The 26,962-nt window shown below is 46.0% G+C and overlaps 1 protein-coding gene across 5 annotated transcripts in view; it reads right to left on the minus strand.

Annotated features, from left to right (window-relative positions):
* Positions 1–6,066: 6,066 nt before the first annotated feature.
* The window catches only part of Mtmr3 (myotubularin related protein 3), a 111,734-nt gene continuing 90,838 nt past the window's right edge, over positions 6,067–26,962 (minus strand). For 2 of the 5 annotated variants that reach the window (XM_060365569.1, XM_021652422.2), the window contains 12 exons: positions 21,594–21,799; positions 20,775–20,906; positions 20,152–20,263; positions 17,918–18,113; positions 16,946–17,131; positions 16,146–16,316; positions 14,793–14,938; positions 12,452–13,850; positions 11,138–11,248; positions 10,619–10,707; positions 9,918–9,944; positions 6,067–8,169 (listed from right to left, as the gene is read on the minus strand). In XM_060365569.1, coding sequence (XP_060221552.1) covers positions 7,998–8,169; positions 9,918–9,944; positions 10,619–10,707; positions 11,138–11,248; positions 12,452–13,850; positions 14,793–14,938; positions 16,146–16,316; positions 16,946–17,131; positions 17,918–18,113; positions 20,152–20,263; positions 20,775–20,906; positions 21,594–21,799 — 2,947 coding nt within the window. In that variant the 3' untranslated portion in view covers positions 6,067–7,997. The remainder of the gene's footprint in view (positions 8,170–9,917; positions 9,945–10,618; positions 10,708–11,137; positions 11,249–12,451; positions 13,851–14,792; positions 14,939–16,145; positions 16,317–16,945; positions 17,132–17,917; positions 18,114–20,151; positions 20,264–20,774; positions 20,907–21,593; positions 21,800–26,962) is intronic. The other 3 variants (XM_060365572.1, XM_060365571.1, XM_060365573.1) reach the window with 3 other exon arrangements.

The raw sequence follows: 26,962 nt of genomic DNA on the forward strand, positions 1-26,962 counted from the left end.
GACTCCTGTGCACATTTAGGGGGGGTCTTCACACCTCAGTCCAGTCTAGAAACTTCCTTAGAGCCACTCCCAGAGCACTGTCTCCAGGGTGATTCCAGATCCTACTAGGGTGACAGGCAATACAAATCATCACAGGTGACCAAAGTCGCTACATGGAAATCTGGGACTAAGTGAGGAAAAAAGAGCCAGCATGTGAAGGAAGAGGCGGTGAAGGTGAGAATGTAGGGGATGGTGTGTGGGCCTCAGAGCAAGGTTCTAGGCAGAGAATTAACCCCATTTCCTTTTTATTTAATCGATTTCATTTATCGAAGTAGAACGTATGGAGTTTTAATGCATGCTTTCCTCCTCCTCCTCCTCCTAACCCACTCTTTCTTTTTTTCTACCTGGGCATATTTTCACTCACTGTCCGTCTCACTGATCACAGCAGACTCTTGGGCTGTCTGTCATGTCCGCTTCGTCCGTTCAGCTCCTGACTTCCACCATCGGAAACTCCAGTGAGCTCCCACGGGCTCTTGGCGTCCCGCCTACTGCTAACAACAGTGTCAGTGACTGGCCTTTGAGTCAGGCCGACTGGAAGGGAAATCCTGATTCTGCCGTACGTGATGCAGCCTCTCTAAAAAGTGGGAACGACGTCTGTCTTGATGTGAGACAGCAGTGGCTTTGCACCATCACTCTTTCCCTCTTGAGCTCTAGGCCTGAGCACACCTCACTTCCCTTGAGACTGCTTTCCCAGCTGGCTTTCTGCATCCCCTGGACTGCTCTGTAGCAGCTTTTTTCACATCCGTCTTCTCTCTGTGGTCCCCTCAGGAGGGAAAGGATCCAGGCTTGCCAGCCTAATGCAGATAGATGTGACAGAAGCTTCTGCTCCTATTGCTGTGTGACTGGCTACCTCAGGTGCAGTCAAAGGTCTGCACATCATACAGATAAGCAGCCGTGCCTAGACTATCACACCAGAGGTGGCATTCCTGAAGTATGGAGGGAGGCCCCTCCTTAGGAAACAGGGCTGGAGGCTCATGCCTGGAATACCAGTACTCAGAAATGAGTTTAAGGCCAGCATGGTCTATATTACAGTAAGCTCCATGTCATCCTGGGCTAGAGTGATACCTTGTCTCGAACAAACCACAACCCTCCCCGCCCAAATCCCACACCTAGGTCAGGTAAAGTCACCCACAGCAGACCTGTTGGAGCCAGAAATGGGTGCTCCAGGCAGAAGAACTGAACTCACTAGGGACGGAACAGAGGTGGGATTCCCTGGTTCACTGACCCAGAGTCATCTGAGTACTTAGGCCAACGTCAAACTGGTAGCTCCCTGTCCTGGCTGGTTGTATGTCAACTTGTCATAAGCTAGTCATTAGAGGAGGAGACTTAATTGAGGAAATGCCTCCATAAGATAGGGCTGTAGACCTATAGGGCATTCTCTTAGTGATTAAAGGGCCAGTCCCGCTGTGGGTGGTGCCACCCCTGGGCAGGTGGTCCTGGGTTCTCTAAGAAAGCAGGCTGAGCAAGCTATGGGGGCAAGCCCATAAGCAGCAGCCCTCTTGGCCTCTGCGTCAGCTCCTGCCTCCCTGATTGAGTTCCTTCCCGATGTCCTTTGATAATGAACTGTGATATGGAAGCACAAGCCAATAAACCCTTTCCTCCCCAAGTTTCTTTGGTCATGGTGTTTCATCACAGAAACAGTAACCCTAACATTGCTCTTCCCATTTTCTACACTAAGGCCTTCTGGAGGAGAGGACCAGTGTCCTGAGAGGTGTCCAAACCAGGGCTATGGAGGGATTCTTCCTGTGAGCTTCGTGAAACAGCATGTACGAAGAGAGTGCGAGGCACGGCTGCAGAGACTGATGCACTGGTGACCTCCCACTGTGTACCGGGAGCACCTCCTGCCTCCAGAAACCCCATCTGCCCATCCCCGCCAGACAACCTGGGTCTTGGTGATGTCTGTTGCCATGTCCTTGTGTCCTCTGCAGAATACTTTCTTCCTGCCTAGTTTTAAATATCTTTTTCTTTCTTTTTGTATTTTATTTATTTAAAGTCAGGGCTTCTCTCCGTAGCCCTGGCTGGAACTCACTCTGCAGACCAGGCTGGCCTGGCACTCAGAGATTGTGCCTGCCTCCGCCTCCCAAGTGCTGGGACTAAACACGTGCACCACCACTGCCCAGCGCTCAAATTTCTCAAGGATGGGATTGTACAGCTCGTGATCTCAAACACTCTCTTTTCTCAAAGCCCACTTGTGTCGTCATGGATTGCCAATGGACATCTCTGCTGTGCCTGGCCTGTGCGTTCTCTGGCATTTGGGAGTGCTTACAGAGGCTAGAAGAATTTGGACGGAAGGGGAGAGGGGGAAGAAGCTGGAGTAGCTTGGGACACAGGGAATAGTGTGGTGGCAGGGCTTTGCGGCGTGGACTGTGGCGGGAGTGGGCGGAGAGCTCACTTGTCAGGTGCTTTTAAGATGGGAGGGGTGGACAAGTGTTAAGTATCGCTGTGATGCTACCAGGAACCAGACCCTACTTCTCTACCCCTACTCAGCTCTGAGTGCCTAAGAAGGCCAGGCAACAGAGTCTGCTCTCAGGAGGAGACAGAGGAAACACAGTTGGCTAGCCACTGCTTCTGCTCTCCCGTCAGGGGCATGCTGGCTGGCTTGAAGGTGAGGTCAACTGAGCCCTGAGGAGGCTGACAATTGCTGGCTGTCCCCATCTCTCACCTGGGCTTGCCAATGCGGACTCCTGTGGAGTTCATCTCTTGGGGACTTCCCGAAGCCAGGGCAGAGCTCCCCACCATTTCCGGAAAGCCCGTCTTCGGCAACACCTTGCTCTAGCATTTCAGCTTGGCGGTGGCAGGGAGTCTCCCTAGCTCCCTGTGATCTGACAGACGTTCCCTTGCTCTTTGCTATCACAGGTAAAGTGAGAGGAGGTGCAGGAGCCTGGAGCCGGCAGACTAGATTCACAGGAACAGACTCTGGCAGGATGCCGGCCTCACGCTACAACCCAGCAGACTCTGGTAAGCATAACCTACTTCCTCACTGGCTCTCAGCAGCCCGACTACACAGGAGACAGCACAGTTCTTACAGATGAGCAATGAAAGTAGAGTGCCGTTGTCAAGACCACCTGGACTAGGCAATTTATGGGGCTAGACAGTTCCCGGCTTCCGTGCACTTTGTCATCATCACTAGAGGAATCAGTTGCAAAATTAATGTGTGTGTGTGTGTGTGTGTTTTAAAGCAGGTATAGTTCTAACTGATTTCAGATTCATTATGTAGTATTGCTGGAAACTGGTTTTAACTGCAGGCTGGGCCCATTAGTCCTAGAAGTAACAGACGTGAGAACAGCACCCCACAAGACATGAAACAGTTAGTGAGCACCTGACCCTGTATTGAAATGTTGACTGTTCCACAGATAATTTTAATATAGCTTGGTTGTGCAAACTCAGTGTTAACACAATCAGTTGTTTGTGTGGTAACGGGGATCGTACTGAGTGTACTAGCCAAGCGCTAACGGTGCAAAAACCCCATCCTTGAAAAAAAGGAATGAGATAGGTTCTCAATAAATTGTCCAGGATAGACTTGAACTCACTCTGGAACCCAGGCATGCTACGAATTGGCTGTCCTCCTGCCCCGGCCTGTAAGTAGCTACTATTATGGGCCTGTGCCGCCAGGCCCAGAACACTGATATTGGGAAATGCTGCAGCCCTGTGGCATTGCAATTAACCTTCTTCTTTGCTTTAGACCTTTTATCATGCATCTTGTAACACGACTACCTTCCTCATCTTGCTTCGTGTGCCCTGTCCCCTTCTCCACCCCATCCCACACCCAGCTAAAGGGAGTCAGGAGGGACTGGGTGGTGCAGTGGTTGTAGATAAGGCTCTGCTGCTTGTTTACTGGGTGGCCTTGAGCTTAGGGCTTCACAGATCAGCAGGCTCAGCTGCCTTTCCTTCCAATGAATACAGAACAGTGTCTGCCTCACTGGGTGGACAAGAAATCCATGGGATGTACCTGAGTCAATGAAGCCCAGACAGAGCCTTGGCTTCCAATGGCACATTAAATGATTCAGTTACAGGACATATTGATAGCCAACTGTTGCAGGTCCAGTGGCTGGGGCCTTGGCCAGGGTCTGCCTAAGGGGTCGAGTGACAGAGGACCAGGGTGAAAGGATAGTGGGGGCTTCAGCAGACAGTGAGGCTCTTGCCTTCAGCCCTGGTGGGCTCTAAGACATGCTTTGATTGGCTAGTCTACCTGGAAGGCACAGAGTGGGCAAGACGCTAGGGATGCCCTCCCGATTACCCCTTTGCCTTACCCTTGGCATCACTCAGAGCCTTGTGTGGCAGTTTTAGCTGCTGGGACTCACTGCTCCCTGCTAGGAGTCGGAACTGCAGCCAAGCTTCACAAACAGACGAAAAGGAGACATTTCTCCGGGCTCCGAAAGGGCAGGTGAGTATCCAACCACAGCATGGAACCTGAAGGCAAACTTCCTACTTAAGGTTGTTGGGAAGTGTGCAAACTGGCACCAGTGTTGGCCAGTTTACCAGACCCTGCAAGCAGAGGAGCACAGAGGCAGGGTCCAAGAAGCCCTACTGCCCCACTCCATCCAGCTGACAGAGCTGAGTTAGTACAGGAGGGTGGGGTGAGGCACAGAGACAGCAGGTTAGGGTGGGGGTGGGGAGCCACCGGATGCAGTTGAGGAAGGAGCCTCCAGTGAACCACTGAGATTCATGCGGAACTCTTGGTTCATAACGGGCTCCCATTTTGAAAACTATCTTGGAGGGTGGGGGCTGGGGACCAAACCTTACCAATGTTAAGAAATGCCGTAACACAGAGCTACTCAGCCTGACTGCTCAGCCTGCTAGGAAGCAAGTGTTCTAGGAGGTCAGAGAGCTGGGACTCCAGGACTCCTGCACCCAGGGAGCAGCAAGGGACAGAAGAGCAGCTGCAGAAGCAGAAGCACCAGCAGAAGTGCACTGTGAGGTTAAGAAAGCCAGGTGGATGGGTGGCCCCTGGGGACATGAGCAGAGTCCAGGGCATCAGAAACCAGTGAAAGAAGGGCATGGGAGCTGGCCTCCTAGAAAGATGAAGGGCAGGAAGACAGGAAGAGCCTTTCTGGAGTAAGACTTCAACTTCAGGAACTTGCTTTTCAGGCCTTAGGGGCAAGGGAGGAGTCAAGTCAAGCTGAAGGGAGAGCCCATGCCTTCTGGCCCTCATTTCTGTGTCCTACCCTTGAGGTAGTAAGGGCCCTAATAGAAAAAGCTGGTACAGGATTTGGCAGTGAGGCTGTGGCACCTTCCTTTAAAAGGCTGGGCTGACAGAATGGTGCAGCTGGTAAAGGTGCTTGTCACCACTCGTGATGACTTGATTTTGATCCCTAGATTCCACACGGTATGTTGGAAAGAGAAAACAGACTGCTACAGATTGTCCTCTGATCTCTACATGTGCCATGGCACACACATCACATGCACATATGTACATGCAAATGGGCACATAATGAATCAATAAATGTAATCACATCCCAGGGACTGAAAAGATGACTCTGTGCTTAAGAGTCCTTACTGCTCTTTGGTGTTGGAAAACAAGTGCTTAAAAAATAAAATTTAATGGCTGTTTTTCAGTACCAGATATGAAACACTAAAGGTTCTAAGTATGTAAGAAAGGCCCCCAACAGTCAGCCACTGCTAGGCTCTGTGAACAGTCTTGGACCAGTACCCTCTCAGTCAGTAGCCTTACAAATCTAACGTGTGCCCAGCCTGTGTGTGATAAATGACAACTTCCTGTCTGAAAGGAAAGGGGGCAGGGAGACTCTAGAGGCCAGAGGTATGTTAACTACCAAAGATATGCTGCTAGTCCTCATGATGCCCAAGGGCTCTGCCCTCTTTCAGCGAGGGAGACCTCAGAAGCAAAATCATTAAGAAAATGGTTTAGAGTGCTAGACCTTTCCAAGGTCTAGGGTTGAAATGTGTTGTTTCCTTTGCTAAAGGTCAAATTCCGAGCAGTTCCTCAAACTACTTCTCCTATGTGAGGGGGCAAAAGGACAAAGAGAGTTTAAACTACAGGACAAAGAATTAGAACTCATTCACAGATACCACCGTGCGGACACTCAACTTTATTCACTTTATCTATATATTTAACAATTCTAAAGTATTTACTTCTTGCTTTGACAAAAAAAATGAAAAATATAGGAGCAGGGACTCCTCTTTAGGAGAAAACGGTTTATGTACAGCTACGGAGAGTTACGGTTCCTCCTTTACATACAAAGAAAATATTAATAAAAAAGTGCTTCATTGATCAAAAAGGGCTAAGAGCTGCAAGCATTTATTCACACTGTACAACAGATCCAAGAAACCCGTATCATAACCTCTTGGCACCTGTCACTAGGAACTGCACAATTTTCAATTATGCCAACCTTTCCCAACCTGCCTCTCCAGACCACAATGAGCATGGAGGAAAACTTCACCCTGTTTCACTCAACTCGGTCTCTGCATGACTTGCTGCTGGAGGAATGAGCAAGACTGACACCCTGGGCTTTCTTTCAGCTGACAGTGCTAGGGAAGGCTTCTGGTTTCTTGCACCCACACTCGGGAATATGCAGACGCCACCTTCCTGAGACACAGAATGCCATGGCCAGGTAACAGCTTCCAAAGGAAAGGGACAAGGACACAGGCCAGGCTGGAACTGAGGTGTCCCCCCAACCTCACCCAGCCCCCACACTGCAATCTGCTGTGATCAGTCTGCAGCTTTCAAAAGAGCCAAGCATGGCCCTTGGGTGAGGGGAGGGACATAAAAATAGATGCCAACAATTCAAAGCACAAACCAAAACTATTCTCCACCCTTCCCAAACCCACCTCCACCACAGTTAACTACTAGCTTAAGGCTCTTTTTGGACCACATCAAAGCTCACTGAGAAAAGGTACCCCAAATCTCCTCCAGGTCATGTCATTTTCTAAGAACCCTATAATCACCAAGGGGCTCTTCACTGGGAGCAGAAGGCAGACATGTGCCCACGCAGACAGCCAGAAGCAGGACAGGGGACTCCTGGGTTCTTCCTGCTGCCCCAGAAGTAGGGGAAGAGGAAGGCTGATTGTGTGAAGAGCTACGGAACTGTGGGGACTCTGTCCCTCAAGGGGAGATGCATGATTGGTTTGCTTTGGGAATGGGGGACTTGTGGAACCCTGAGTCTGGACTTCCCTGTGTTGGCCGAGGAAGAGATTGCTTGTGGGATCGGGCCCCAGAGGGGGCTCCCAGGTGCCTAGTTCAGTGCAACCCTTGATAGCAGCAGGACTCTGCATTCTGGCCAGTCTGCACCTTTACATCTGGAAGCCAAAGGAGGCAAAGGGAGCCCTACCCAACTGATCATGTTAAAAGATGGGATCCACATGGGCCAACATGTCAGCCATCCAGCCCCTTAAGAGAAGCACATACCTCACTTTTCAAAGTGAGGCCTGTAGCGTACCCCACTGTGTGCCCCTCCTCCCAAGGCCATCCTCTTTCTATCTGTGAGGTGGGATGGCCTACCCCTCCTAGGAATAGTACACTTAAGAAAGGGGTACCCAGCCTCCCCAGTAGCAGAGGTTCACCAGTCCGCTCTGATACAGCTGTGATGTGAGGAATGGTAACTAACGTTAGGCTGATTTCTGTCCTGCTGGCTCAGGCCTTCATTCTGGCTCCTTCCATAGGAAAGCACTGAGCTATCCTCCAGAGTGCCTGACAGCAAGTAGCTCAGCAGTTATACGAGCCTGGCAACCTCTGGGCTTCCATTAAAAAAAAAAAAAAAAAAAAAAAAAATTAAGACAACTGGGGACATTTTTCTTTTTAGAAGGCAAAGAGAGAGCATGGAAAGGGAGGGGAAGATGAAACAAAAATCAATTTACAATCCAGTGGTACACCCCAATCTCTGTACAGATCGTTCCATGCCCCCATTCTTAAGTACATGGGCCTCTCGGACTGCCCAGGCTCTGTATGAGCCTGTTAAAGGAACAGCAGCAGCATGGCCTCTGCCACCCCAGGTCACTGAGCTTCAGTTTGAAGTGGCAGCAATAGGCTTATCCAGTTCAAGGTCAATGCTGGAGCTTGTGGGATGGAGGCTGCTATAGCAAGACTTGCACACTCGACTGGGTTCAAAGAGCTGCTGGCTAGGAACTGGAACCTTCTGGTTACAACAACTGGAGCAGAATACGTTCCCACAATTCCTTGAGACAAGAAGAAATAAAACAATGTTAGTTTCAGCTGGTAGGTTTTTGTAGGGCAAAAGAAAAAAAGACCACAAAAAAAAAAAAAAAAAAAAAAAACAACACAAAAAACAACCCAACTTCGGAGAACAGCATCTGGTGTGTACAGTCTGGATGTGCTAGAAACATGTTCCTTTCTCCAGGCCAGGCCGGGAAGAAGCTCAGTAGGAAGATATATGTACTTAGTGGAATCATTTTCACCTCAGGCTGCCTCCCCACTCTGGCACAGGCTGTCAGATGCACAAGAAGATTCTCAGGACAGCTCTCTTGGGCCAACGAGCCCAGCACCAAAGCAGCTGCCAGCTCAGCACTATATTGACCTGCGGATGTACCCAGGGGCTGCACTAACCTCAGCACTGGCCATCTGGGCAGCTTGAGGTGACAGGGAGACCAAAGTCAAATAGAGGCAGCCTGTAGGCCCCTCAAAGAAGAGAAACAACTATCCTGCCCAGCTGGCCGTTGCCTCAGAGGCAAGCTGGATGCAGACTGCTGCTGGCAGCATGCAAAGCCCAGAGCCAGAGTAGCGCGTGGCACATGCTCAGCGTGAGGGGGAGGTGGAAGCACAAGGCCACGGAGAGACACGTGCACATTACATCCCTACTCGACAGTGGTCAGTCAGCTATGGTTCACTGCCCCACACCAAGCATCTCTAGGCTTCCCTTTCCTTTGCTACCAAAATCCCTGTTTCTTTGCAGCCAGACTGATGCACCCTGCTCTCTCTTCTCTCTCTCACGCACGCACCAAAGGTAACCAATATAGGATGAGTTCTGCTTGCCTTACAATCCTATATTTGCTGAGCCCTTTAGTACAAACCAAGACTGGTCAACTCAGCAAGGGAACCCCAAGGCACCTGACACAGCACAGACAAGGAGAAAGGTACAACAGGAAAGCTCTTCTGTACTAGTTTCTCACCCACACTGCCAAGAATGCAGAGCATTCTGGGTAAGGCGCACTGGGGCACACAAAAAGTAGATAGTGAAGAGCACATGAGACAAGATAATACTGGAGAAGGAAAGGTGGGACCAGAGCAATAGGACAGGAGACCGGTACAACAAAGCCTTTCATTTCTAGAATGTTGAAAACACTTCATAGCTTCCTACGAAGCAGGAATCAACACAAACTTGTGGTTCCACAGGAAATCTTCTGAATGCATGTACTTGTTAAACATAGCTACTGATGTTCAGCTTAAAAACCTGACATGAATTTGATCAATTAAGCTTTCTATCTTACTTCCTTTGGGAGACCTTGAAAGAGTAAGTGGAGTCTCCCATGCTAGTAGTTCTCTGGAAAGATCTGTCCACCTGCCTTTATAAAAACAAAACAAGGAAGCAATGCTGTTTAACTTGAAATTTAAAGTTACTAGCATCATCCTGGCATCAAGGAATGATTGCCCCCCCCCACACACAAAAACCTCTGAGGCCCGCTGGCTTCCCCCAAAGATGAGCTCTGTGGAAGCTCTACTTCTCCTTAGGAGTATAATGGCACAGCTGGCCTGTACAGTCCAGAGGGGAGCTCAGAGCTCGAGGCTGCAGCAGACACACCACTGGCAATTTCTTTCATCAGCTGCTATGGATCCTCACGCCCACCTGCCTGTGCTCGCCCTTACAAGGCATCAGCCCAATGAGTGCAGAGAAGGGAAAGGCAGCGTTAGTGTGGAGAAGTTATTGTGGATGTGCAGACATCACAGACACGTTCTTGCAAATGCTCACCACGTTTGATCAACACGGTCAGTGTCCCTGCAAGGAGGGGAGAAAGAGCTCAGAGGAGAAGCCATTTGTTCTAGAGGTGCAAATCTGGGGAGACCCATGGTCCTAAGAGGGTCCCTGTCTACAAAGATGTCTACAAAGAGGTTTTCCCATCACTCTCAGTATGGGCTCACTTCTACTTGTGGGCCATTTTATGATTCTGATAAACTTCCTGTCCTAGGAACACTGAGCCATCACCACCCCAGTCAGGGCAAAGCAGCCTTCACTGCCCAGACTAGGAGAAAAGAGGTGGGAACAAGGACTGCAGCCTGCCTTCAGCTGTGTCTACTATTCCTCAGCTACAGCGACTCAGCAGCAGCTCAGGGAGCAGGAAGAAGTCAGAAAACCAGGTTCCCTTGCCCATGCTAGAAGACTATTTTTTGCTCAAAGAAGCCACAATCAGTTTTACGATGGAAATAAGAAATGAAGATCTGCAAGGTAGGTGTTACCCACCAATCTGGGAAACAAAACAAAGTATGTCCACATTTCAAACTTTAATAGTGATCACTGAATTGGAACAGAGTTCCCAAATTCAGTTCTGGAAGAGCCAATTTCAGAGGCACAGAAATGTGACCCCAAGGGCAGCTCACACAGAACGCTGCTGGTAAGATGCCAAAGTTCAGACTCTATAGCCCATCCCACCCTAAAAGCCACCCCACTGGCACCTGCAGTGGTGCTTCCTGCTGGCGAGCCAGAAGGCACTGTCACAGGCATAGCAGTGGGCGGCCAGGTGGTCAGGTAGCCAACGGGTCATCTGTAAAACACATACCAGGTTAGTGACAGGAGGTGGGCTAGTCAGCTGAAGTCAACAGAGCCACACCAGGGGGAGCCAGAGTCACAAGGACTACATGGGCTCCAGTGGTACCGGCCCAGCAGGCCTGCTAACGGTACAAGAAAGGTGTCCGAACTGTTTGCCTGAGAAGGCTCCAATCTCCCCTGAGACAACGTGGCAGCAGTGGCACCTTGGGTTGCCATGAGAGCTGGCAGAGGCAATGGAGAGAGAGGGCCAGCTCGCTGGTGTCCCTGTCTTAGAACTGATGGATGTGGGTTCCCAGAAACAGATGCAGAGGCTGAACACTGGCCATGATTCTTCCTTGGTCAGGGGCACGGGGCAGGGACTGGAGTGGAGAAGAACTACAGGACACCTGTATGGATGGCACGCAGAGCAGGGGCTGAGCCTGTACCTCTGTGTCCTGTTTATCCACCTGTTCCCAGCTGGCTTCAGAGAAAATCTCTGTGCTGCAGCGAGACAAACAGTTCTGATCCAGATTGCTTTCCGAGTCGGGGATTGAAGTCTGTTGGCAAACAAACACAGCTGAACAGAATGAAGCTGTCTCCTCCCAAAGGAAGAATGGAGCACTGGGGTCTGTGGGCAGGACTGAGTGCTAAGATACCAAATATCAGTTACATCAGCCATCCAGAATAGGGCTGGCCAGGTGCAGAGAAGGGTGAAGCTACATGGATTTTGTGAAGTGACAACGGAGCAGAAGGATGGGCGTCGGTGTCCGGGGAGCAAATGAGGTGAGCTAGAGGAAAAAGGCACTCCCTGTGTCAGCTGTTCTGGTGACCCAGTCCAGCACTTAATGAAAACAGTGATTTGGGTGTGCCCAGCTTTTTCTGAAGGACTCTTTGGGACAATGAGAAATCATTATTAATTAATATAAAAAATAAAAAGCCAGAAGTCTCCCTTTGGTTGGAAAGTTACTGGATCTGGGATGACAAACCCAGAACCTGCCTTGTGCTATCAGAATCATTAAAGAAGAAAGCCCCTCTGGGAATCCAGGAACCCTGGTACTCTCACTTCCAGCCACCAAGCCTCATTAGTGCTAAGCCCTCAACAATGCTTAAAAATAAAAATCAATCCCTTCTCTCCATTTCTCCTGCCAGCACCTGCCACAGAATGGGGCCAAACACTTGTTCTCAACGCTCCCAAAGTCTGGGAAAGCAGGCAGCTTACTAGTGAGTCAGGCAGGCTGAACAACAGGATCAGCACTGCCCTACAAATACCGTTATCAATAGGTATGTAAGCCCATCTAAATATACAGTATTTTACTTGGGGGCAGAGTGAACTGAGACAGGTCCCAGTCTGTTGCCCAGGTTAGCCTGAAACTCACTATGTTGCTCAGGCTGGCCTCAAACCTGTGGCAATGCTTTGTCTCAGCCTCAAGTGCTGGATTACAGGCATGAGCTACAAAGCCTGGCTGACACAGGACCCTCTGAAAAGATCCGATCCCCATGTCATGCACGTTAACTCCCTCCCTTTCTCTTAACTGCTTAGAAGGGAATAAAAAGCCAATACAGCAGAAAAGAGGCAGACTACTGTCTCCATGGCTAAGGCTAATTTACCCAAACAGCCTCTCAACATGGCAATTTATGACCTATCTAAGACCTTTCCAAAATCTCTTTCAGTAACCATGCATTGGGTGCAAAGGGTTATTTTGCCAGATTCTGTGTGCCATCTCCTTGGACAGCTTCAAAAGAATCATGACCTAACTTACCACGTCATCTCCAAAGTCCCCATTGAAGCGCAGAGAGCTGGTCAGGTACTGGCTCTCCAGGCGACTCTTTAACTCCTGGACTTGTTTCTTCAAGGTTTCCACCTCCTGCTGGTGGCCCGACTCTATCTGTCGCAGGCGCTGTTGGATTGTGTCCGTGTACACAGGCATGCCATCATCATCCAGATGGCTGCGGGATGGCTGGTCAGGGCTGTTGGTAGTGGACGGCCTCCCTGAGTGGCTGTTCAGCCACTTGTGGTGCAAGTTCCTTGAGTACAAGTGAGCAGAGCTGCAGCTTGTGACAGATAGCTGGTGGCTCAGTGAGTCCTTATTCCTCCCAGCCTCCCCATTGGCACAATGCCCATTGGGTGTGGGGTACTTCTGAAGGGTACCAAACCCTGCAGGCTGTTCTGAGGCCTTGTTTTCAGTCTCTAGGGCACCGTTGCATACAACTCCCTGTCTACATTTGTCTAACGGCAAGGCACAAGGAGCCCGCATCAGGCTGAGGGTGTTGCCAGGGGATGAAGTCCTGTGTAGCACAGAGTCCCACTGGGGCCTCTCAGCAGACCTGGGCTCTGGTGTCACAGGAAGCATGTCCTTGGCACTGAACCTACCACTGCCTGCCAGGCAAGGTCTGGGATGGAGCTGGGCCTCACTTTCTGACTTCACCTTATCTTCTAGTAACATGTGCACAGAGCTGTTCACGTGTGGTCCTCTTGTCTCGAATGGAACTTGGGAAGGCAGCAGAGAACTAGAGTGTGAGGTACCAAGGCCAACTTTTGCATCTACAGGGACAGCAGGAGCTACATTCTCCCTGTCCTCTGCAATATGCTCTACTTGAGGCTGCTCCACAGAAACTTCCTGTGAGTCCTCTCCCCTGAGAGGAGCCTGGAGTGAATTAGAGAGAACATTGTGCCCATCCTGCTGTTCAGGAATACCCTGTGAGAACAAAGACAGGCTGGGGTCTAGATGGCTTCTTAGAGTAGCATCATCCAGCTCTGATTCTTGGTAAAGCACAACTGAGCCCTCGGCTGCCATCCTGCTCTCCTTTGCTAGGAGTGCCTCCTCTCTGACCTCTGGCACCTCAGTGTGATCCCTGAGGGCAGGCTCTTCTGCCCCACTCTCCTCTTTGGTAGCCTCTTGCAAAATGTTCTCCATCTGCCCTTCAGCTACACCAGCTGCCACAGATAACTCAGCACCTCCAAGTAGCCTGCTGGGCTTCCGCAGACTCTCCACAGCAAGTGCCTCTTCTCCAGAGCCAGCAAAGCTGCTCAGCTCCAGCGAGCGCCCGTGTTCCTGCCACTTCTCATTCAGGCTGGGGTCACTGCTGCGCCGGCTGGCCAGAGGCACCGTGTTGTCGCAGGCTGTGGTCAGATTGTCAAATGATCTAGTCTTGGGTAGGCTAAAAGAAAAGGGTTTGGGGAAAATGAGAATCTTAGAGGCTATTCAGAGGGCCACAGGGGACAACAGGTTTGAACTAAGCCACTGTCTCAGGCTCAGAGGGGCAGTGCTCTCTACCAGCACTGTATGCACTGCCCTCATCCCCAAATAAGCTAATAGCATATACTATCTCTAAAAGGCATTCTTTTCTTTTTTTCCCTCTTTCTTTTTTGATTTTTGAGACAGGGACGCATGTATCCCAGCCTCATACTCTCTATATAGCCTAGGAATGACCTTAAACTCCTGATCCTTCTGCCTCTACCACCAATGTGATGATAGTACAGGAAGATGCCACCATGCCAGGTTTATAAGGCACTGGGGCTCAAAGCCAGGGCTTCATGCAAGTATTCTACCAGCTAAGCTGCATCTGCAGCCTTCAACAGGCATTCCTCTGAATGCTCTGTGCCTCTTGGGTAGTGGCAAAATAACTTGCTGGCTCTTTGTACTATACACTTTAAGTTCATTTACTATCTATTACTCTGACCTTAATAAAGCATATTCAGATGTGGCAAAACAGTTTCTCGCATTTCACAGCATCTGAATTTCAAGCCTCAGAAGACCAATCAGGGCAGGGATGGGAGGCAGAGAGTATAAACCGGAATCCACAAAGACACCATGAATGTGCTCCATCAGGAGAAACTGCTCAAGGCATGTGGTAGCAACAGACCCAACTCACTTCCAGAAATAAGGCTTACTATCTTTCTTAGTGGTTCATGCCAGTAAATCCAACACTCACATCACTACAAGTCTGAGGTCAGCTTTGGAGGTGGGGAGGGAAGGAGAAGAGATGAAAGGGAGTAGGGAGAGGGTGGGTGAATGTGAGGCAAAGCGAGAGAATACCACAACATGAGAGAGAGTACCACCACAGAGGACCTGGGTCTTGTGACATCAGCTCTGGGCTCACCGGCTCAGGGGAGGATCATCGGGGCTGGTGCCTGGGGCTGGGTATGGTGCACAGCTGTCATCCGTGGGGGTAGATGGGGATGGGCAAGGAAGGTATACTGCACTCCACAGCATCAGATTCCGCACATGGCACACAGGGTATAGCACCTGAGGAGAAGGGGAGGACACATGTTTATGCAGGTCCTAACAAGTCTCTTAGACATGCCTAGAACTAAGGAACAAGAACAAACACATCCAGGTGGGCCACTCAACACAGCTGTGTCACAGATCAACAAGGAGGTGACCCCAGTGAATGAAGGTTTCTCTCCCAAAAGGACAGGGACAGAAGCAGGGTTTCTGTTTGACAACACTTTTCACTTAAGGGCCTCTTGTGAGCATGAAAATCTCATGGATCCTTTAAAGGTCGACTTCTTATTAACTATCTCTGGTGATCGCTACTGAATGACTGGCTTTCATCAGCTTGATTTATTGCATAAGAACCATTCTGTTACACAGTGAATGTCTGTTTCCCTGAAGCTTGGCTTCAGTAGAAGCTGTCAAACCTGCTTTACAGAATCACCTAAATTAATCATGTGAAAATAAGGAGCACCCCCCCACACACTGTCACTTCCCCAGCAGGCAAAGTGAAGGAAGGAAGGAGAAACACAGTGGGAATCTTTTTTTTTTTTTTTTGACTACTTAACTGTGATAAGTGCATTGGCCAGGAAAGTAATACAACCTCTGACTAGCCTGCCTGGACTTCTAAGGACTTAAAATACATCCAACAAAGGGAGCACCAATACATTTTGATCCACAAATGTATTCCCTCTCTTTCTTTAGCAAGCAGAAGGTATTCTTCTGAGGGGACAAAGTCTTAAAAGACTTGCCAGCTCTCCACGTATGAAAAGAATCACAGACCCATGCCAACATCAGAAAGAGTTCTGTGTTGAGACAGAGCTGCAGTGGGCATCATTGCCTGGTTTGTGGGAGAGTAGCAGGAGCCTTCTGGCTGACCCTTCTTAGCTGTACAAGGCATTTGAGAAGGAACCTTAGTGCCTTTTCCTCTGGAGAGCAGAAACATCCCAGGACTACAGTGAGCTCTGGAGGAAGTACAGGCAATAATTCATGTCTAAGATGGCAAAGCAGAGATGTGCTTTATACCAAACAACCTTGAGCCCAGATTGGTCATGGGCAGGCCAGAGCATTATCAAAAGAACAGGTTTTTGCACTGACAGAATGGTGGAAAAAGAAAAAAAAAAAAAAATGGAAGCAAACACATTTTCACAAAAATAGGCACTACTCAAACCAGCTCCCAGATGTGCCCCAATCCCAAATTTCTTCTTCTGATTACAGAGACAGGCTAAAGGGTACATACGGCTTCTGACTGAGATGAATACAGTAGGTTTTTGAAAGCCTTGTTGCCTGCTCGAAGAAGCGACCACACAGAGCACGTCCGTTCCTGAGTCTGCTTTTCCCCTCTCTCCTTGGCGTTGTTGCATAGGAATGTTCCAAAGAGGCAGGAATAGGTATGCTGTACCAGTTTCACCTGCACAAGTCCAATAAGGCAAAATCACACAGTGGAGTACATGGTCTCAGGAAGGAGGTCAGCCCTGAACAACTCACCATGACACCTTGAGAAGACTTCAGCTCACTCAGGGATGTAGGGGGTGTGTGTATAGGCAGTTAACATAAGGCTTCCTCTTCACGTTACCAGACCCCAACCACCAGCACTCCTATGTCAAAGACATGCTAATGCAGGAGGCATGGTAGAGAAATGCTGAGCCAGCTGAGGACAGGGGAACAAGGGGCTGAAACAGCAAGAGTACATCTTCTATGAAAGAAGAGGGAGCAGGAAACATGGCCGACAGCATTGGTAGAAGGACTGGAGGGGAGCATGGCACATTCAGATTGTTTCTATTCTACTTTTTTAGACATAGATTTTAGAAGCCAAGTTTAAAACAACTCTATGTTTACAGAGGAAAACCTGGTACACCTAGATTCGTTGAGTGAAAAATAAAATGCCTGTTAATGGACATTGCTTTTAAATAAAGCAGTCACTCCAATTAAATTAGAAAAATGCACAGTTTTGTGTGAAAAATGGCCCACTAACTTGTATCAACATCCCCCTAAATGAAGGTGACTCCCAAAATGTAGAATCATTAAGTCCAAACTCACAAGGAATGCTTCATTGAACTCAAAAGAGCAAGGAAATTGCCTCTGAAGCTGATGAACACAGTCAAGCCACTGCAGAAACACTGGGCAACGTTCATTCAGGTCATCCGAGTTCTCCCCATGGCCACATCGGTCAGCAAACTTATGGCCAAAATCCAGCCATTCCATCTCCACAAGGACTTGGAAACCCTTCAGGGAAGCACGGAGGAAAGATCACTTCTGCAGTACTGTCTTACCTGTGGCATCCTGAGTCTTATGTCACCAATAGCATCTCCTTTAACAGTCTCCTGGTAAATCCTCTGGCCCAGGCTCAGCACCAAAGCCTCTCTCCTTAATGGCTCACATATTTACACAAATGTCTCAGTTCACCAACTCCATTCAGTACTCACTTAAAGGACATTGGCCATCTATCTAAGTATTTGTGTAGCCTCTCTCATTTACTATATAAATGCTACCTGCCTACCCAAATTTCTCTTTTATTAATTTCTTCCTTTGATGTTACATTTACAAAGCCATATTTGTAAAAATCCTTCCCAGCACCAATTTTTATAAATATTTGTATTTTCTATCACTTTATGCTTTTGTTCTTCTATCTTCAACACAACAATGGTTATTTCTGAAAATATGTTTCTCCCAGAATCTGCCTAGATCCACCAGTATATGCGTGTGAATGTTCTTTTACAGAAGTGAATTTCCCTGAGGTAGACAAAACCTTTCCCAGTAGAGAAGGTGCAAAAAAAACAAAAACAAAAACAAAACAACCCCATTTCTATATCCTCAATGCCTGCTATCCAAACTGCTCCTCTGAAAGAGGTAAAAGAGCTAAGCATAAGGCACCTAGTCACACAGCCCTAAGCAATGGAAGCATGATTACAACAAACTGCACTTTCTTTAGACCTAACTTTTGGACCTAAAACTGATCACACACTTCTCCAACCTATCCTGAAATACTCAACTGTCCTCAGACACACTCACCTCTATTGTTCGGTAATAAGGGTCCAGCAGGAGCTTAGCCAGTGCCACAATCTGGGGAGTCCGATCCCAGCCATCTGAGCAATGCACTAGCACTGGTCGCTGGTCACGGTCCACAGCATGCACCACAAGAAGTGCTGACTTCAAAAGCACAGACAGGTGATGCAACCATTTTGTGCTTTCAAGAGCAGAAAGCCAACTATAAAAAGAGGGAAGATAAGGAAACACTGATTTTTATGATTTTATGGCATCATGTCCAAAGCCTGTCAAATTAAAAAGCAATTCCCCAAGACCTTTGTCTCCTAATAAAGCATGCCCAGGGAAGAGAGTCAAGCTCCACAATCAAGAGAGGACAGCTTTAGAAAAAGCAAAACTGTAATAAACAATGCCACAGTGTCCCTGCAACTTTTTTTTAAAAAAAGACACATCTTTAATTTTTAACTACACATGTGGGAAGTGGTCTTATATGTGAGTACAGATGCCTAAGTACATACTTAGGCATAATATTGTTGAGTTAATTCAGAAAGCCCCCACCCCACACACTTTTTAAAAAAAAATCCTTTAGGGTTTATCAGATAAAAAGAATTCCACCCCCCCAACTATATTAACATTTCGTTTCCACACCAAAACAATTTCAAAAACTAAATCAAACAAGTTCTAGTTTTTTCCCCATATGTGGCCAGATCTGTAGTTTAAGGCTACAAGTTTAACACTGACAGAGAAGGATTAAGTAATTCTGTCCAGATCTCTGAAGCCTATAGGACAAAGCTGGTCTACTAAAACCTGAAGAAAGAACATGAACTCTGTTAAGAGTCTATGAAAGAGCAATCTTTCTTGCCAGGCATCAAACAGCAGAACAGGTGTACAAGCCCTGTTCTTCCCAACTACACTGTGACTCAGAGGCTGACACTCTGTCTTCATCATTGCTGTACCCCAAGCTTTGCCCCGAGAATACAGAAAAGTCCTTCTATTTAATGAATTATAAGTTTGTCATAGGTAAATTCAATTTAAAGATACCGTACCTCCTAGTTAGATACACTTAAAACACTTTTCTGATGGGTCAGTTGTTTTTTTCTCTTTTGTCTTAAAAGAAATCAAAAGGCTAAGAGATGCCTTATAAATTTATAAATATAAATGATATATATAATAATTATAAATATAATAATCTCCCTGCTGCTGACGAAGCAGTAAATAAGATGTCAGTGGAGGGCCCTCCTGATCCACTGATTAGCTATGAGCCAGCAGCTATAAGGTCTATGAACTACAACATGATACTGGTATGTCAACAATGGACATGCTAACTTGAAAAGGGGTGGTCTCACAAAGTCCCACCCCCATGACAAAGAACTGTGTTGGAACTAGGCGATGCTAATAGTGAGAGAAGTCTTCCTTGGAGATGAGCCCCTCTAATTGATTCTCAATACTAGATGGCCAGACCTGAAATCATATACATACAGGTTTTGTGTGCGTGCGTGCGTGCGTGTGTGTGTGTGTGTGTGTGTGTGTGTGTGTGTGTGTGCATGTCTTCACAGAAAGATATGCCAACTCACAGCAAGTGTTACTATAGTACTTCAGGGACCAAAGAATTACACCATTTGGGCTAAAAATATGGCAGAAGAGAAAAGAAGGGGTCTCATGAAAAAACAAGAAGTGTTGCTTCTGTTCTGAGGACTGAAATCTATTGTGTGCTGCACATCTAAAACCCTGTGACAGATGTATCAGCTGGGTACCCTAGACAAAGAACTTCAGGCCAACTAAAGAATAACAAGATTGGGAGAAATCACCTTCCCAAAGGAAGAGCCTGAGCAGGTCCTATTTACATATTTAGAAATATGCATACATATAATAATAACTAAATAGAGGTCATAAATTTGAGAGAAAACAAGTGGGGGTGCATGGGAAGAGCTGGAAGAAAGGGAAAAGTGACATAATTATATTTTAGTTTTAAAAATAAAATTAAAAAAAAATCTATAAAAGAACTGAACTTTTTGTTCCATGGCTCATGTTCTATGCTGCGAAAAGAAAAAAAAAAAAAGCAAAAATAAATAAATAAACAAATAAATAAATAAGACCAGGTCCTAAGCCAGGAAGAATATCCACAGGGACTGAAAGTATAACTGAGGTTCACTAAAACATAGAAGATACCTCCAAACTCGTTTAAAAACAAAACAAACCAACAAACCAGAAACACAGCAGTAATAGCAAAAGAAGCACACAAGTAAAAGCCAAGGCCTTACTTTCCAGGATCTGGCATCTGTGTGCACAGCAGTCGCAGAGACTGGAAACTCCTCCGGATAGAATGGATGTTTGCCATTCCCATGAACACAACTTCACAGTTTGGATAATACTCTGGAGAGAGAAACAATAAAATAAAAATAAAAAACAAAGACACAAATACATTCAATTAAAAAAAACCTCACTAGGTAAATTTAAAAGCAGCAAAGTGGCAGCACTCAAACAGTATGGGTGTAACAGATCCAGAAAGGACGCCTTACTAGAATTCTGTACTTACTGCCTAAGTTTGACCCCTACTTTTCTAAGAATGCTACAGGGAGGTGGCAGGAAGCTAGTGATTCATATATGCACTGTGTGAGACAAGTGCACTTAGAAGCACAGACTGAGAAACAGAGCCTCTACAGCAGCACCTACAGACCTGTGGGGAAAGCTCAGCTTTCCTACCACCTAAGTTTAGCACACAGGAGGAAGATGATCTACACCTCATCCAAAGCACGTGAATGTCAAGGGCCCAAAGAGATGCCCTGGCTTTCTGAATGCAGACTGAAGAATGCGCCTAGCCATTTATTTTAAATCAAGCCTAAGTTGCAAGGACAGATGATCAAGGGATACATCATGCACTCACCTGGGCACTCACAGCCTCCTCCTTTGGCTCGATTTGCCACGGCTGCTGCATAGGAGCGTGCATCCAAGATCAAAAGCTTCTGCGGCTGGAGAGCTAAACTTTCTGCTCCTGAAGCATTTGACAAAGAGGAATCTGCAGACATCAAGAAGGGGATAAAAACTAAGCAAACCTAGCTTCCCTAGAACTGTGAAAAACTAGTACCAGAGGCACGAATTACAGTAAAAACAGAACAAGATGAACTCAAATCAATGAAGCCCCTTGGCCACAGCCTGGTACACTGACTTGCCTTCAGTCTATCCTCTGTTATGCCTTCTGATTAGAAATTGAGAAGGATTTATTTTCCCAAATCAAGTCCCACAACATATGAAGACCCACATCATCTAATCTCTTACTCCCATTCCTACCCCTACAGTTCTTTCATAAAAGTAGGTATTTCTCTCCATAGACTGGAGAAAACCCAAGTCCTCATCACAAACTTCATTCTTGTCACAACGGCAAAGAAGACAACATCAGGCTCTTAATTCAAGATTTAAATAACTTTGTCACGACCTGCCACTCCTCAAAGCTCACGGAATTCTCTCTTATAAAAGTAACTTTATAGCGAGGTGTGATAGCGCATGTATGTCCCAACAATCAGGAAGCAGAGGCAGGTGGTTCTTTGTGATGTCAAGGCTAGTCTGGTCTATATAATGAGTTCCAGAGTAGAGACACTGTCTCAAAAGACCCAAAGTTAACATACTTTTTAAAGGAAAAGCCACTTTAAGAAAAGCTTCCCAGGTGCTTTTAAAAACTGCTGCATGGGCCTAGAGAGCCCCTTACCGAACTCCGCATCAGAAAGATCTCCTCCATTGGGAACATCCCGACAACTGTTCCTAGTGGAAACCCTGTTGACACTTGACTGAGAGTCAGAAGCGCAAGCTTTGGCCACTGATTGCACCAGATGCTCATCATCAGCATTTCGCCAGCCCCACCAGCTAACCTCCGGCTGTCCGCAGCGAGCAATGACCGCTCCATTGCTCTGGTGCCTGTGTGGAGAAAACAGACAGTAAGTGTACTATTTCAGGGGCCCCAATCTGATGTTCATTCTCACATAAAAGGTATGGTAGTTGATTGTAAGCTCTGATGAATAGCTTGACACTAGATAAATACTGAATTGGCTTCAAATCCTTGCAGTATTAATAGGGAGAGAAATAAATAACAAAACATACACAACTTTCTCAATTACCATCCCATCATAGTGTTCTCTGTAAAGTTACCAACATACGATAAATGAATTCTTTAAGGAAAATGAACTAACACTGACAATTTAAATATTCTGAATCTTTATTTTGGGGAATTAAAAAAAAAATCTATGAATACTACACTAATTCTACTATGTAATAATTAAGTACAAATACCTCATTTCTGATACTGAATCTAACACACAGTAGATGCTAGAGTACAGAACAAATTGCTTTGCCTCGCTTCTGATGGTCCACTGCAGTATCCATATCTCATTACTGTTGGCTTAAGGATTCTTTTCAAACATGTCCCATCCCTGCAACTGGAACATTCACCTGGCCCATACTGAAGTCTTTTATGAACGTCCCAAGATGTCATGAGTCACAAGTTATTCTTATTATGGATACAGCAATGACCCAGCCAATGACCTCAGGCTCTTAGAGGGAAGAAATCACAATCCCAGTGAACTATACTCCAACAGATCCTTTCCCAAAGGCAGAAAATATTCTTATAGTCTACTCTGAGACATTATTGAAATCTTAGGTATTTTCCAGTATGTCACTTACAAAGTTGAAAAAACGTAATATTTACTAGTAAAAAACAAATAAAGGTCAGACACATGCTGTATCAAAATAAATTAGAATGCATCACATCAAAGCCCATCACAAAGAACATATATTGTAAGAGTCTACTTACATGTCTAGAGAAACAGTGTATTACTGAATGGAGCAGTTGGGGAAGTATTTGAGTATGAGGTTTCTTTCTGGGTAATGAAAACATACTAACATCGATTGTAGAGGCGGGTTATATAACTCTAAATGTAATATGCCAAAAGGTGCACAACTGTATTGGCAGCTTAAAGCTTCAAGTTATAAAAGTAATCATCTGGCTATAAAGATGGAGAGCTCGGGGCTGGAGAGATGGCTTAGCGGTTAAGAGCACTGTCTGCTATTTCAAAGGAAGTGGGTTCAATTCCCAGCACCTACATGGCAGCTTACAACTGTCTATAATGCCCACTCCAAGCAATCTGACACCTTCACACTAATGCACATAAAATATAGATAAATAAATGAATATTAAAAAAAAAGATAGAGAGCTCAATGGGTGAAGCACACACCTGAGCAAGCCTGGTACCCTGCGCTACTGACTCCACAAAGTTGTATTACATGTGCTGTGGTACGTGTGCCCATATATATCTCTCTCTCTCACACACACACACTTAATAAATCAACAAATAAATACAAGTTTATAAATCTTTAAAAATAATTTTATTCTATTTTTTATTTCTGGGGTGTGTGTGTGTTGTGCGTGTGTGTGTTGTGTGTGTGTGTGGGTATGGGGAGAGAACCAGAAAAGGACAACAGGCCTCCAAAGTCCTGTAATTATAGGCAGTTGTGAATGACAAGTATGGATGATGGTAACCAAACTCCATTCATCTGAAAGAGCAGTAATACTATTTAGCCAACTCTTCAGGCCCAATAAATACTTAAAAGAAAAAAATCTGATAAGCAAAAATCCAAAGGTCTATCAATTCTATGTCCTGAAGAAAATGCCCATATTCTTTAAAATGCTCTTGAACTTGTACCTGCAAACCTGCACACAGATGGTACCTTTACATAAAACACAGTACTCTATTCCTTTTTCTTCTTTCAGGAAGAATGTGAAAATTTTAATCTTTAAATTCACAAGTAATAAATTATATTTGATGGTAACCAAATCCCACTAGAATAATTTGCTTATAGGTTTTCAATCCTCCCTCACTGGGAGCAGCAAGTAGCTAACAGTAGACATTACCAACACCAAATTGGTTCACACTCAAATGAAACAAATGACATGAAATTCCATGGAGTCTTGCCATGTCTTCCTATTAGGCTAGAAAACCACTGATCAGAATGGCTGCAAACTTCCCAAAAAAGGGTGGAGGGCCTTTCCTGGGCATCCTCTGTCTCTGCAAGGCTTCCTAGCACTGAGACAGAATAGCAGACAGCTCTCTGGCCTTGGGTTTTCAGAGTCAACCGAGTCACAAGTATCAGCAGTCTCTTAATCTCCTGAAATGCTTTTTATTACATGAAGAATAACTCAAACAGCTAAGTTACAATCACTTTAAAAGGTTAAATAAAAAAAATAAAATGAAATGAAACAGGCATTTTACTATTTCAACAACAGAACTTGGAAAAATACAAAAAGATAAAAGTCTAGTAAACAAACCAACTTACACAGAATGCTTCCATTTTATATGAAAATGCAACGACTTTAGCTGCCTCTAATTCAATGGTCAGGCAAGCTCCCCATCTGATGAGGGGTTTCTAATGATCACCATGTACACAGACAGAGGTACTGTCAGCTGCACTACAGATGGAGGCCTTCCAAGATCATGCTGTGTTACAACTCCACAGCTCTAATTAGGTACTGGTTCAGTTCAGTATTGCCAAGTAACTGCTGCTTAGTGACCTCAGAAATTACTGCTGCAGTCCACACGTAACTAAATGTAGGAAATGTTGGATTTAGAGGCATTTTGCCACCTGTGGTGGTTTGAATAAAATGTGACAGTTTGAATGAGAATAGCCCCCACAGGCTCATATGTTTAAATGCTTAGTGCCACTGTTTGTGAAGGATTAGGGGGTGTGGCCTAGTAAAGAGTAGGTGTGACCTTGTTGGAGGAAGTCTGTCACTGTGGGTAAGCTTTGACATTTCAAAAAAGCCCAGCCAAGCCCTGTTCTTCTTTTTCTTGGCCTGTAAATCAGGATGCAGGTCCCAGGGACTACTCCAGAGCCATGAGTACTGCCTTGCTCCCTGAATGATGATAGGGAAGTAAACCTCTGAAACTATAAGCTAGCCCTCAGTTAAATATTTTCTTTTATAAGAGTAGCCTTGGTCATGGTATCTCTTCACAGCAATAAAACAGTGACTAAGACATCACCTCTGCTGGCATTGAACAGTGGTGGAATGTCCTGAAAATTCTTCAGCACACCCCTCAAATAACTAAACAACATGGGAATCCAATTTGAAGAGCAGAGACATAAGGCACACGTCCTGGAACAGAGTGCGAGCAACTCCAGGAAGCCAGCTTGATTTACACAGGCTACACCAAAAAACACTCAAGTGTAATCTTAAGAGATTTTCTTTCCAAGGCTGACAGTGAAAATTTCCTTTTATGTATATATTCTAGGGTCTCTATAATGGCGGAACCCATGCTTTCTAGAATAACATTTTAGAAAAGAAAAAAAAAAAGCTAATTAAAAAAAAAATCACATTCTAAGGAGCTTTTCTTAACTAGTATACTTAGGTTTTCTGCCTAGGGAGAGGATTCACTTCGGCCTCTTACTCAGAAAGTGAGAGACCTTTCCCCTTCTGCCCCAAGCCAGCGAGTCTCAACAGATGCCCGGCTAACACGGCTACTGGGCAGAAGAGCAGCCAGCTGCCTTCCCGTTTTCATAATCCCTTCAGTGCTCACTCTAATTCCCATGTCACTCTCACCTGTCTCAATGACAGGTAGATCTGGTGAACTACTTTTCCAGTAGTGTCTGAAAACAAAAAGTGATAAAAATGGAGATCGAAGGCTTAATGGGTCCCATTGAGCCACAGCAAATATCTTTTATATTCTGTGTTTCAGGGTGGGCATCAGAATTGTCTTCAATAGGCTAAATGAATAAGCTGGTTACCTTCACAGGAATGCCACAAGAAATACATCTTCCTAGAGCCTCAATATTTGAGAGCAATGGCTCCTAGTATGGCAGTTTTTAACTAAGCCATTGTTTTTGACTCACCTTGGGCAGAGTCTAAAAAGTCTACAAACCAAAAAGTTAAATGGGGAATGTTAACATTACAAGACCAGTATGACTTCCTAAATACTTAACATGATTGTAAAACAGCAAAAAGGTCACTGACTTATAAAGCCAGCACTCCATTCCAAATGTCACTTTAAGCCATTAAAGTGTGAAGAGACCCTCATTAACACAGCACATCTATAAGGTAAGAAGTACCTTTCCCATTCTACTAATCAGAAGCAGACTGGAGTCAATTAGGGTGCCACAGTCTGAACACACAGGAAGTTAGGTCAGGGACTCCAGAACCTACACTCTGTCTCTATATTGCCCACCCCTTTCTAAAACTTGTACCCCTTAGCTCCTATTTACATAGCTATTCCCTCCAAATTAAAATCCCTCTGGCAGGGAAGAGGAAGGATTGTTAAGAAGCTCACGACACAAGAATATGCCTCTCTCCAAGGGTGTAAGAACAGCAAATACTTGGTGGAGAAGAACTCTGGTGGAGCTGCCTGCAGTTCTGTAGGGGTCGCCAGTGATGTGCTGGGAAGTTTTTCAGTGGTGTAGCTACTTCTACATTCCTGTAACTCCTTACCCATGCTCCCGTAAGCAACCTGAAAAGCTCCAACTGGGCAGCAAGCTAGACTCAGGTGGAACCATTTCTTAGATCAGCTATCAGTGTCCTCTGGGATTAACAGAGGTTTGTTCAAGTCACATATCAGCTCTCATGCCTTGCACCTCTGAAACTTTCTAACCAGGCCCAGTTGTTTTTAATTCTATTTCAAAACAATAGTTCTTTCACACATTAAAGCGACAACCATAAACACCATTAGAGTTCACTCAGCTCTATTTTAAATCTCACCAATCTTTCAACACAAAAGCTCTGATAAACATCGGAAGCTAAATGCAGTGAAAGAATGTTATCCTGAACTAACACTTTTTTTTTTTGAGACAAGGTCCCCTTGTGTAGTAGTCCTGCCTAGCCTGAAGTCCTTATGTAGTCCAATCTAATCTTTCTAAGTCACACAGATCCACCTGTCTCTATTTACTGAGTGCTAGGATTAAAGGTATACACTGCCACAGCTGGCCCGACACTTTTTCTATTAAGATGTTTTCATCAAGGTTCACTCACCAGCTAGTGTTCTGGACACAGTGAGTGCTAATGTTTTTTCTTTCTGCAGGCACAGTTTTAGCAATTAAGGA

The sequence above is a fragment of the Meriones unguiculatus genome, chromosome 12 (genome assembly GCF_030254825.1).
Source record: "Meriones unguiculatus strain TT.TT164.6M chromosome 12, Bangor_MerUng_6.1, whole genome shotgun sequence".
Classification (NCBI taxonomy): domain Eukaryota; kingdom Metazoa; phylum Chordata; class Mammalia; order Rodentia; family Muridae; genus Meriones; species Meriones unguiculatus.